Consider the following 13429-nt stretch of genomic DNA (forward strand, 5'->3'; position numbering starts at 1 on the left):
CAAAAAAACAATATTGGTATGTGGAATGGTGGCGGGTGGCGATGATCCATAGCTAGATTGTTGTAAGAATAGTATGGTCTGTGTATTTCGCACAAGCTAGATCGCCATGTATCAAAGATCTGTCAGAGCAAGTCATCTTGTTACACGTTACACTCGAGAGGCAGCATATAAAATTTATAGCCAGTATGACTGGGAGAAGATTGTAACTTGTTAGTGGGCGTGGCCAAATGAGGACTTTTGGCAACAAGGCACAATGGAAGTGCTTCATACTTCAAAAGGACTGATCATGATCTGTCTGGTTTGTTTTAATAGACTTGTTTTTTGTTTTTTTGGGGCCACCCGGTGGGCAGGATGGCCCGGAGGATGGCACATCCCACAAGCAGTGGGCAGCAAATCATGGGACCCGCCACAGGCGAAGGTGGTCTCAGTGTACGCAGGGCGGGCCAGAGGACTCACTGTGGAGAAGCTCCGTGGAAAAATACACAGTCCAAGAGGGCTGGGTCTGTAGATACGCACATAACAGAATTGGAGTGAGACCCTTTGGAAAAATACCATTGCGCTCTGTTTTTCTCACTTCATCTCGCTGGCTCTCTTCTTCTCCGAGATAAGGAGGACTGTTCTATGGAATTGCGAACACAAACTTACAATCCCTCACCTCCACTTGCACCCTTCCTGTTCACAAGCTGCACCATCACCCTGCATACCACTTATTTAACACACTACTCATTCCCATTGGGAAGTCCTCGCCTGCTTACCCCATTGCTTCGTAATAGTGCGATCTGTGGCCCCTAGTGAAGATAAGATTGTTATTTATTCATCCTTGTAAATAAGTTTGTGTGTCCCCACATCCATCTGTGTCTGTCGACTCGTTTGATTTGTTCCGTCTACCTTTCTCCCTGTACTCATTATAATGAAACTCGTGTAAAGGTAAGAAACGTCTTCTATCCTTTCGCTTACAGTGTGCCGCCAAATTCAGTACATTTTGGGTGACCTTGGAGAACGGTAAAGTTGTAGATTAATTCCACCGAATGCAGAAGTTACACAATTTGGCCGTTCACAGGATAAATGATCCCTGCGCAGACGGCCCGTGTTAACGGAGGCTGACGTGATAATATTTGATCAAACAATCTGGAAAGATGGCTCTGTTACAATTATATTTTAAAATACAGTGCTATCAAAATCATTTTGGCAGTCAAAATTTGATTTGATTTTTAATTTGATTGCTTTGACTTTTTTGACAGAAAACGTATTTTATTTGTTTTTTTCACAGTCAAAATGCATGGCAGAAAAAAAAGGTTATATAACGGCTGGGATAACTGTGACAGGAAAAGATTTGAAGCATGCTTTCACATAAATGAGTGAATATGCATATGGAGTAAATGCTCACATCAACTCTTTTCCAACCTGGTGAGCCTTGGATGGGACAAAGAGCAATGAGGGCAGGAGGGGTGAGACTAGAGGAAAGGTGATAAAGGACTAGGAAACTGCCAATACCTTCATGTGAGACAGCGTTTGCTGACGTACAGCAGCACAGTGTGCTGGGGTGTATCCAGGCAATGAGAGCAGGTTATGTATGTAAGAAAATACAGCCTCCTGCAAATGATCAACAACAATATAGCCATTACTGTATTCATGCACCAAAACAAGTGGCCTACAGTTGGGTTATTTGAGAAACGGAATGAAGATCATCAGTAGATCAGTCAGTAATAAAGTAGTTTTGAGAGCTTTTCTATAAAATACACTACATATTACTGATTACATTGGATATTTGTTAATCAGTTACATTAATTCCTCAGATTCCTCATCCCTCAGATCGGCAGTCTGCAGCCTCCTGACTCTCTGCAGACCTGGACAAAATCACAGACTGGGCAAACAAGTGGAACATGTCTTTCAATCCTGACAAATCTCACACTCTTACGATGTCTCTCCGAAAAGACCGACTGGACAACCCTCCCATCCACTTTCTGAATAATCCTCTCCAAGAAGTTCTGTCACTCAAGCTTTTGGGTCTCACTATCTGCCATGATCTTTCCTGGGAAAACCACATTTCAAATCTGGCCTCCAAAGCCAGTCGCCGACTGGGCATCCTCCGTCGTGCGAAGTCCTTCCTTGGCACACCTGAGCTCCTCACCACATACAAGGCTTTCATCCGCAGCTCAATGGAATACTGCTCTCCCCTCTGGGCTGGTGCTCCTGCCTCACACCTAGCTCGTCTTCACGCTGTTGAAACCAAAGCATTCAGAATCATTGGAATCTCCCGCGATGAAGCTAACTCCAAGGGCCTCTCACTCACTCACCGCAGGCAGGTTGGTGGTCTTTCCGTCTTCTACCGACTCCTCTCTGGCCTTGCCCCCCCCAGCTCTCTCTGGGCTCTGTCCGGCAAATATTCCTACAGGTCGCACAAGATCTGCCTGCAACCCTCTTATGGTTAAACTGCCAAAATCAAGACTTTCTGCTCACCTTCACTCCTTCATTCCTCTTTTCTCCCACCTCTGGAACAAACTCCCTCACTCTCTTCAATCCCACTCCACCCTCCAGGTCTTTAAAACAGCTGTTCACCACCATCTCTTATCTTCCCCCATCCAAAACCTTGATCTTTTCTATCCCTGCTAATTTCATCCCAATTCCACTTTTTTGAAATACCAACTTCTGTCCTGGAAGTCCTTGGTGTCCTTGAGTTTTATACTTCTCCCACCCCCCCCCCCCTTCCCTCGCCTCCTCCCCCCAAGCCCTCTCCCTCCCACACATCACACATCTCCCATCACATCACACATCACACATCACACATCTCCCACACATCTCCATCTGCTCTTAAATGTTGTGTGCTCTCAAGTGTTTGTGTGCTTCCCCTTCTCTTGTCTTCCGCTCCCTCTTTTTATATATTTTGTTTATCTGGTTGATTTGTTTGTGAAGTAAATGTCAGCTCTTTCACGAGCCTCGATTCAGTATACAAAAAAAAAAAAAAAAAAAAAAAAGGGGTGGGGAGGGGAGGGAAGAGTGGTGAAATGTGAGTCTCACGATGGTAGATCTAACCTCTCGTATAGCAGCCTATAACCCCCATAAACAACTGTTTGGTTAGTTGAATGAATGAATGAATGAATGACCGTTTTAAGGCCATTTTCCCCGCTAGAGCGGGGGTTAGCCTTGCGGGCCCCATGACAATCATGGTTCCCTGTTTACGGTTAGTTGCACCCAGTAAAATTAAATATAACTATTAGTTACATCGATTTATGTAACACTAGCTGAGGTACCCGGCTTCGCCCGGGTTGAATAAGAATAAGACAAATATATGATGAAACTAGAACGGGCACTCGGTAGAGCGCATACCTTCGCCGCAGCTACTGTTCTGTACTTGGCATGGGAGTGTAGGGAACAGAACAAAAATACGATTTTGACCTTTTCGTGACCTTGACCTTGACCTTTGACCCGATTGCTCCCAAAATCTAATCAAATGTGTCCCGTATAATAACCAATCATCCCACCAAATTTCATGCAATTCGGTTGAATACTTTTTGAGTTATGCGAATAACATACACACACACACACAGACATACAAATAAATACACAGCGATCAAAACATAACCTTCCGCTTTTGCGAAGGTAATGAAAAGAACATGTATATTTTAGAGCAATATCACAGTACATTTCCTACATGACGTTTTGTCAATTTTCAATTTCTCAAAATCTCTTGGTATACAACATTTCTGGTTTTCTTACTTGGTGCCAAGACATAAAGATTGCTTGGTTTTCCAACCCTCGAGCAGCCCACGTACAGCTGGCCATGGGAAGTACCCGGCATTGCCGGGCGGGGGAAGGGAAGGGAGGAGGAAGGGGAGGGGAGGGGAATGGGGGGGGGGAGGGGAGGGGGATGGGGGGGGGGAGGGGAGGAGAGGGTGGGGAGGGGAGAAGAGGAGGGGAGGGGAGAAGAGGAGGGGAGGGGAGAAGAGGAGGGGAGGGGAGAAGAGAAGAGGGGGGGGGAGGGGAGAAGAGGGGGAGGGATGGGAGGGGGGAGGGGAGTGGAGGGGGAGGGGGGAGGGGAGTGGAGGGGGAGGGGGGAGGGGAGGGGACAGGAGGGGGGAGGGGAGGGAGAGGGGGAGGGGAGTGGAGGGGAGGGGGGAGGGGAGGGGGGGAGGGGAGGGGGGAGTGGAGGGGGAGGGGAGGGGGGAGTGGAGGGGGAGGGGAGCGGGAGGGGAGGGGGAGGTGAGGGGGAGGGGGAGGTGAGGGGGAGGTGAGGGGGAGGTGAGGGGGAGGGGGAGGGGGGATGGGGAGGGGGAGGGGGGAGGGGGAGGGGAAGGGGGGGAGGTGAGGGGGAAGGGGGAGGTGAGGGGGAAGGGGGAGGGGAGGGGGAAGGGGGAGGGGAGGGGGGAGGTGAGGGGGGAGGTGAGGGGGGGAGGGGAGGGGGGAGGGGAGGGGGGAGGGGAGGGGGAGGGGAGGGGTGAGGGAGGGGAGGGGGAGGGGAGGGGGAGGGGAGGGGGAGGGGGAGGGGAGTGGGAGGGGGGAGGGGAGTGGGAGGGGGGAGGGGAGTGGGAGGGGGGAGAGGGGGGAGGGGAGGGAGAGGGGGGAGGGGAGGGAGGAGGGGGGAGGGGAGGGGGAGGGGAGTGGGAAGGGGAGGGGGGAGGGGAGGGGGAGGGGGGAGGGGGAGGGAGAAGGGGGAGGGGAGGGGGGAGGGGAGTGGGAGGGGGAGGGGAGGGGGGAGGGAGAGGGGAGGGGGAAGTGAGGGGGGAGGGGGGAGGGGCGGGGGGGGGAGTGAGGGGGAGGGGAGGGGGGAGGTGAGGGGGGAGGGGGAGGTGAGGGGGGAGGGGGGAGGTGAGGGGGGAGGGGGGAGGGGAGGGGGAGGGGGGAGGGGAGTGGGAGGGGGGAGGGGAGTGGGAGGAGAGGGGGGAGGGGAGGGGGAGAGGGGGAGGGGGAGGGGAGGGGGAGAGGGGGAGGAGGAGGGGAGGGGAGGGGGAGGGGGAGGGGAGGGGGAGGGGGGGGGGAGGAGGGAGGGGAGGGGGAGGGGGGAGGGGAGGGGGAGGGGAGGGGGAGGGGAGGGGGGAGGGGAGGGGGGGAGGGGAGGGGGGAGGGGGGAGGGGAGGGGAGTGGAGGGGGAGTGCAGGGGGAGGGGGAGGGGGGAACGGCTAGCTTGGCAAGCGATAGCAGGCTTTTTACTTTTATTTTTACCTCAATGAGGGCTATATATATAGTCCGTGCTTGGAGCCTTCAAGTTCAACATAAAGTTTTTTTAATGAAAAATAATGCAGATGTATAACAATCCACCAATGCAAGTTCAGAAATGAATGCAGATCCTTTACTTTGCGATACAAACGCAATTCCCGCCATTTCCACTCACGAACGAGGCCTCCACAGTGACCGCGCCTCTTCTTCCTCCTACAACTTCGTCTCACTTCTTTCACTCAAAATGCACGAAATTCTGCCGCATGAAATTATGTAGAGGCCTCGTCGGGGGGATATAAGGTAGATAAGGAAGGCGTTGTAACAGAAGAATCAAAATAAAAGTGGAAGAACATAAGGAAATGGGAGCTATTCTGGACCCACAGCCAAACCCGACAAACCATTGCAATACACCCCGAACGTCTCGCGCCGCCACAAACTACACCATGGAATTGCAGCTGGCGCGGTTTTTTTAAACCATTGATATTAAAATAAAACGTAGCCTAAAACCACCGGGATTTTATGCTGATTCCGAATCTGTGTCTAAAACTTTTCTCCGATGTGTCGTTCTTGAGTTATAAGCGGACATCAAGACAGACAGACAGACAGACACCTCCTTTATATATAGAGATTGTTTGATGCTGGGAGAACCTGCATCTACAGACTTGGCATTTAATATGGAATATTTTTTTTGTGGGGGTGAACTTACTTTTCAAGATGACGTAGAACCAAAAGTTCATTGGAATTATGTTGAAATTATTCTAGATTTTGTTAATGTGACCTTTAAAAGAAACAAAAACCACATTTGACATTTCGAAGCAAATAAATTGATCCTTGAAAGTGATGTAAACTGATATCGAACTCAATTCACGGACAGTACTGTGTTAAACTTCTGTACGTTTTCCAGAAGTATCTCTTTATTTTGCACATTAGTCAAAAAAATTTTCAACAAAAACAAAAGCTAAATTATGACTGGGATTACGGACAGTAAAATTACAGGTCAGTACTTCCTGTAACCCCCACGAGCATTCAGGAGAGCACATACACGTCAAGGCATGCTGTTCACGAGATTTTCCAAGGTTTGGACAGGAATCGCTTGCCATGCAGTGACAATAGTCTGCTGCAATTCACGCACAGAGGTAGGCTGCTGGTCCAAGTTGTCGATTTGACGCGTTAATTCTGCCCACAAGTTCTCTATCGGATTCATATCCGGGGACATGGCAGGCCACTCCATATGCTCTACACCATGGTCAGCAAGAAAGTGTTGGATCATGCGAGCACGATGAGGCCGTGCATTGTCATCTTGGAAGACAAAGTGTCCTCGAAAGGCTGCACGAGCAAATGGAAGCAATGTTTCTTCCAGAATGACCCTGTACTTGAACTGGTTCAGGTTTCCATTCAGAACAACCAGGTCAGTTTTGCCCCCTGCATGAAAAGCAGCCCAAACGGTCACCACACCACCTCCAGCTTGGACTCTTGGCACTATACAATCTTCGTTGTGGGCTTCATGCACTTGTCTGCGCACTCGAACGCGGCCATCTTGACGATAGACCAGAAATCTATACTCGTCACTGAAGGTCACGTGATTCCAGTGTCCTGGCTGCCATTGATGATGCTCTCTGGCCCACTGCAATCGGCTGGCTGTGTTGTCTGGTCAGGCGTGGCTTTCTCAGGGGACGCCTGGCACGATAGCCTGCTTGAACCAGTCGTTGGTTGACTAGCCTTCTGGATACAGGCACATTTGTCAGTTGCTGCCACTCAGCCCTAAGCCGATTAGCTGACTTGTTACGGCCATTGCAGACTAACCGGTGCAGCTGGCGATCATCTCTCCGTGGTTCTGCGTGGACGTCCTGGCCTCGGTATTGAAGTAGGGACACCCCTCTGAGCATTTCGTTTCAGGGTCTTTGACACCTGACCTTGAGTGATGCCATACTGCCGAGCAATAGCACGCTGTTTCATGCCAGAATTTCGAAAAGCCACCACTCCATGACAAACAGCATTGTCAAGTTGACGGACCATCTCCAGAGGAAGCGGCAATAACTTTTGTAGACGTGCAGCAGTTGTTTTCCACTAATACAGAACGCAACAACCCTTATATACCCGATTGTGAAGCCAATCGTCAAATATACCTGTCCTTTCATTTTGTCACGCCACCTGTGATATAATCCTGTTATTGACTTCTTGCTGCGAAAGACAATCAGTGACATGGTTCTTTCAACAAAGACATCACCGACGGGTAAAAGAAACTCACCAGATTGATATACTGAGTTCAGAAAGTAAACCCAAGTGAAGAAAAAAAAAATATTCCATATTAAATGCCAAGTCTGTATTTGTAACCAATAGTTGTTTGTGTTCTAGTTATATTAACGTGACACAAATTTTTGTTTAAGTGTTACACAAGACCCCAGAACTTCCCCTTTCAATTTCCTTGATATTTTCCTCCAATTTCCTCCATGCACATGCTCCCTCCCACCTGTATTCTCTTCCACACCTCGGCCTCCGAACTACTATCCTCAGTCACCGTTCGACCTACATACTCAAATCTGAACCCTGCCAAATCTTCCTCCCCTCTATACTGATGTTCAGTTCCTTTCTCTGATGTCCGACCCACATTATCTGTCTTCTCCAACGCTGTAAGCTACATTCATATTTTCACGACATTTTTTGCTTCCCCTCCTAAAAGTAATCACAATAAAAATATGACTAATTCTAAGATGTGAATCAGATGAAAAATATGAATCACATGCAGGGGCTTAACACAAGTAATTTGGGTGTGATGCATTAAGGAATTTCAATACACCTGTCCTTGTGTAATCCTTGAAATGACCACAATTTATCAGATTTCTTCTTTTGAATTTCCTTTTCAGATGGAATTTTCACCAAAATTGGAATTGACACATTTTAAGGATTTTGGAAACTTTCATGGATTTTAGGCGGTCAATTCTTTTTTGAATCCTCATTTCTTATTTTCTGAATAAAATGCAAAAATTCCACATTGAACATAATTTGCTCTGTTAAGTGGCAATTTGATCCTCCCAAAGCAGAAGGAACCAACAGTGAGGTTATCCAGTAATCTGTTTACAGTAACACACTATTTCCCAATTTTAGAGTATTTGAATGTTTGACAGATGTGACTTGGATAATAATAGGTGTGGGCCTGATAGTCTACTGTGTGTAAGGCTGCTTTATCAATTGGGAAAATCAGGTCAACAGGGGAAGGCCACATTATTACAATAAATAAACAGTGCAAGATTAATCTAAGAAATAATAACAATGTCAAATGTGCTTTGATAGATCACCTGACGGGCGTGGTCTCGCAGATAACATAGGACAATGCTGCCGTACTGTTCCTTCCTCTCCAAAATAAACTCGCAAACATGATAACTACATCAACGGATCAGGCAAAGGGGAGGACAAAAAGGATTGTTGCTGTTAATGTCGCTATAAAAAAATACAATATATTTAGAACACCAAGGTAAAGGACAGCGTTATACAAACACAAAGGAAGTGCATGCAAGACTGCAACACACAATTGGGCTTTCTCAGCAAGGCCGAGCAAATACTCTTCCTCAAAATGAGATGTCCCTCCAGCCTGTAACAGCTCCAACAGTGCCTGCCAAAGAGAATCAAGATGTGGTTAAACACCTCAAATAGACCACAACGGATCACAGACAAAGGGGGTGAAGAGAGGGACAAAAAGGGTTGTTGCTGTTAATGTCGCTATAAAAAAAAATATACAACATATTTAGAACACCAAAGTAAAGGGCAGTGTTATACAAACACAAAACAAGAAAGAGCAATCAGAGATTGCAGACCCTCGCCAGGACGTGTTTTTAGTAGTTTTTAAGACTTTTGCGTTAAAACAAATATGGCGGCCGAATCACGTGACTGATGACGTCATTTTTATTTTTATTCACCAATTTATCCCTAGATAACACTCAAGAAATTTCATCTGGATCGGATGAAGTTTTGTACTTGTCGAATTATGACATCAAAATGGAGGCACCTACGACATCATCATAAACATATGTTATTCCCCATGGAGAGTTCTTTACAATAAGCCATGTCTCAATTTTTTTTCTATGCAGCACTTTCGGAGATATGGAGGTGCAAAGTTTTTTCGGGTTTTCCAAGATGGCGGCCGAACCACGTGACCTATGCCGTCATAATTATCATTAAAAATTCTACAGGAGGAGGTGCACTTATGGTGAAAATTTCCTGTCAATCGGACCAACGGTTGCAGAGAAAATAATATTCATTCTGTGCAGACAAACAAACAAACAATATGTCGTGCATAGCACGATACTTGCAAAATCCCTAAAATAAGTTGTTGGCCTAAAAAAATAATTGGTGGTTGAATTCAGTGACTTGATATGCAAATCCTTTTAAAATTTCAAGTCAATCAGATGAAAATTGAGGATTTTAGAAATTTGACAAAGTTGGTGACCTTTGGCCTATGTTGACCTATTGACCTTTTGACACCAAAAACAATGGGCTTCTTGCTTATGACCAACTCTGCCTTTTGGTGAATTTTTGTGAAGATCGGTTAAAAATTGTGACCCGAAGTCAACTGACTGACATACAGACAGACAGACAGAATAACGCACAAGACCAACCAATATACTTGAAAAAAATCTTCGATTTTCACAAGTAACAAACAAACAGACAGACAGACAGACTCAAATGCAATACCCTCTCCTCTGGCGAGGGTAACAAATGCATGGAAGCAAATGCATTATGAGCAATACAACAGCAGCCAATATTTACCTCTGCCACCGAAGGTGGATGGAGGTCATGTTTTCACCCCTGTCTATCTGTCTGTCTCTGTCTGTGAACAAAATATCTCAAAAAGGTGTGGACGGATTCGGACGAAATTTGGCAGAGAGGTAGTGTATGAGACACGGACGAAATGCTTAGATTTTGGTGAAGATCCAGATTCGGATGCGGCTACTAGAATTTTTAATGTGATTCTTCACCATTGAGAGATAGGGCCAAAAACGATACATAGCAGGATATCTCAAAAAGTTGTGGACGGATTTGGACGAAACTTGGTGGACAGGTTGGATGTCTGACAAGAACGAATCAATTTGATTTTAGTGATGATCTGAATATGGATTCGGATACGAGAATTATTTAATTTTTCAGTGATTCTTCACCATTGAGAGACTGGGCGAAAAGCAATACATAACATGATATGTATAAAAAAAAGTTGTGGACGAGTTATGACTAAACTTGGTGGATGAGTTGGTTAGGTGACAAGAACAAGCTGATTAGATTCAGAGATTACAACAACACAACAGGCATTTTAAGGCCATTTTCCCTGCAAGAGCGGGGGTTAGCCTTGCGGTCCCCATGACAATCTTATACACGACATGACATGTATACATGACATGTATGCATCTGTATACATGACAATCATGATTCAGAGATTGCAGAGCATTAATTCATCCGCTTTGTTCATTCATTCATCCGCTTGCCCATGTGCATTAATTCATCCGCTTTGTTCTCCCCGATTGTAGGATAATCTCCCTGTCTCTGTTGTCTTGTCCTCACTTTAGTCTTTCAAAAGTGCTCCCCATCATTACGCCATACACATCCATAATCTCTTCAACACATGCCGATTCCTTCCCATTCTGTTCCTTTCTGTCCCAATGTTACTATTTTTTGGTATTCCTTCTTCCCTCCTTGTGTACAACATATCAATCACCACTCCATCCCCCACCGCTTTCTCTACACCAGTGAACAAGAGCAAAAAGTTTTAATTAAAACAAAAGCCGCGTCGAAATATTTCATCGTGACGATTGTCATCAAATGGACGAATTTTTAATATATCTCGGCATTTTCCCGTCTGTTATTTCAGGCGGTGTATGACTGACCATGCTGCGATTTAAACAAAATATATATATCTCGGCATTTTCCCGTCTGTTATTTCGGGCGGTGTATGACTGACCATGCCGCGATTAAAAAAAAAAAATCTCAATGGACTTGAAGTTACAGGCCTTTGAGAATTCATTTCGTTCTATAAAGGGCATCTTTCATCGGATTTTCTTCCCGTTTTTTTTCAACCGAGTCTAAAACTATGTTAGCGACTGTGAAAAATGAAATGATATATCGAATTTGATTTGAAATAAAACTGTGTGAGAGAGGAAGACACCACGGGCCTACAAAACAGGCCTCAAAGCTATGCAAGTTAATAAAATGGTGGATATTTGTTTATATGAAGCCTCTCCCAGAATGGGTGGAGCTTTGAGGTTTTGTCTTCTCTGCAAGAACAACAACAAGAAGAACAACAGCAGAGGGCACTCTATGAGCAGCGTCTGCGACGCGGCTAAAAAAGCAAAAAAAGCAAAAGCAAAAGTAAAAGAGAGAGCAGGATTTGAGAACATGAGCACTGATGTTATCTGGGCCAATGCAGGACAGAAGTTGCTCAAACATATCAAGTGAGAAAGACAGTCTAGTAAAAGCAGGGGGTATGAGTGTGTAATGTGGGGATAGAGTGGGATGGGTTTCATGCAGGATATTTGGAGACAACCACCCAGTTGAAAAATTCTGCCTCGTCTTAAAAAGTCTTCAGTCGGGCCGCGTGAGGTGGAAGCAAACAAACGTCGCTTTTGGAAGAAGCAAACAAAGCAACGTCGCTCGAATGATGCATGTTTGATATGAGATTTTAATATTATCAGTAGCAACACTATGTACAGCATAAAATAGAACTGTCACACAAGAAAACAGTATGAAAAGGTTCCAAGTCAAGAATATGTGAAAACGAAAAACCTCTGTTGTGCCTGTATTTAACGGTGTGTTGTAATCTCACAAAAAGAAACTCAATTCGACAACAACTCAGGTAATCAAAACTAGGGGTGCAGTGCATGCACCGCAAAAGTGAATTAAAAACTCAGTGGGATGGCTGAAATTGCATTTTAGCTACCAATTGGGGTATCCGTGGTTGAGTCACAGTCAGGGCACAGCGGAAGTCATCTTCCACGTTGAGCCGATTATGCTGTTTCGATTTGATATTCAACAGCGTGGAAAACCCCGCTTCGCAGAGATAGGTAGACGAGAATGGCAGAAGCACCCGGATAGCTATCTGGCTGATATTAGGATAGCGACCCATTCCCACCCAAAACTCCGTCAAGCTCTTCTCTTCGAATGTGTCTTTGGCAAATGAATCGTTTCGGAGATCCAGGAATTCATCTTGCATTGCCTCCGGCATGCTCTCCACGCAAAGGTTGATGGAAAAAGGATTCCTCACAATTTTTGCCTCATTGTCGTCTAAATCAGGAAAATACTTATGAAATTCTAGCTCCAGTGACGGCAGATGCTCAAGAATGTCATTTTTCAGTACGGGATCAAGCTCTTTTCCTATGCTGTCTTGCAATTCAGACATTCTTTCGAACATAGCAATGCTTCCTGTGTTCACTTTCCTGCACCAGTTTTGGAGCTTGGCAACAAATCCTCTGAGATGATTGTGGAAAAGAATAATATTAGTCGCTCTTCCTTGAAGCTTGAGGTTCAGCTGGTTCTGCTGCTCGAAAAGGTCAGCAAGATAAGCAAGTCATTCGTTCCACAATTCTTTGTCGTAATGCTGCAGGAGGTCATGTTTCCCTTGAAGATTCAAGAAATGTTTGACTTCCGCACGAAGTTGAAAGACGCGGTTCAGAACATTCCTTTTCGAAAGTCAGCGTACAGCAGTGTAGTTCAGCAACATTTCATGTTCTGCGTTCATGTCTTTGCACAGCTCCTTGAACATTTGGGTGTTGAGAGCCCCTGCCTTGATGTAGTTAACAATCTTGATTATAACTTCAATAACTTTCTTCAATGAGAGAGGGAAAGTCTTACAAGCCAGGGCGTAGCGATGAATCATACAGTGGGTTCCTTTCGCTTGTGGTGCCAGCATCTTCACTTTTGCTTGGAATCCGGATTTGGAACCAAGCATGGCAGGAGCACCATCAGTACAGACACTGCATACATTCTCCCACTGAATTCCTCCCGCATCGAAGAACAACTTCATTTTTTCCATGACGTCGTTAGCTTTTGTCGTTGTTTCCAGGGCACTGCAGAACAAGAATTCTTCCTTGATACCATCTCCCTTGACATAGCGAACGAATGCCAGTAGCTGGGAGCAGGAACTAACATTGGTCAATTCATCAAGTTGAAAAGAAAACAAACCGAAAGGCGCCGCCTTAATCTCATTGATGATCTGTTATTTCACATCTTCTGACATGTCACGGATACGACGCTGCACTGTGTTATTCGATAGAGACACCTGTTCAACTTTGCG

General features: G+C 45.9%; 1 protein-coding gene across 4 annotated transcripts in view; it reads right to left on the reverse strand.

Annotated features, from left to right (window-relative positions):
* The window catches only part of VPS8 (VPS8 subunit of CORVET complex), a 162893-nt gene that overhangs the window by 72639 nt on the left and 76825 nt on the right, over nucleotides 1-13429 (reverse strand). For 2 of the 4 annotated variants that reach the window (XM_078779774.1, XM_078779770.1), the window contains exons 30-32: nucleotides 8682-8764; nucleotides 8451-8535; nucleotides 1495-1593 (exon numbers count right to left, since the gene is read on the reverse strand). In XM_078779774.1, coding sequence (XP_078635900.1) covers nucleotides 1495-1593; nucleotides 8451-8535; nucleotides 8682-8764 — 267 coding nt within the window. The remainder of the gene's footprint in view (nucleotides 1-1494; nucleotides 1594-8450; nucleotides 8536-8681; nucleotides 8765-13429) is intronic. The other 2 variants (XM_078779782.1, XM_078779777.1) reach the window with 1 other exon arrangement.

This window comes from Myxine glutinosa, chromosome 1 (assembly GCF_964187855.1).
Source record: "Myxine glutinosa chromosome 1, kmMyxGlut1.1, whole genome shotgun sequence".
Classification (NCBI taxonomy): Eukaryota; Metazoa; Chordata; class Myxini; order Myxiniformes; family Myxinidae; genus Myxine; species Myxine glutinosa.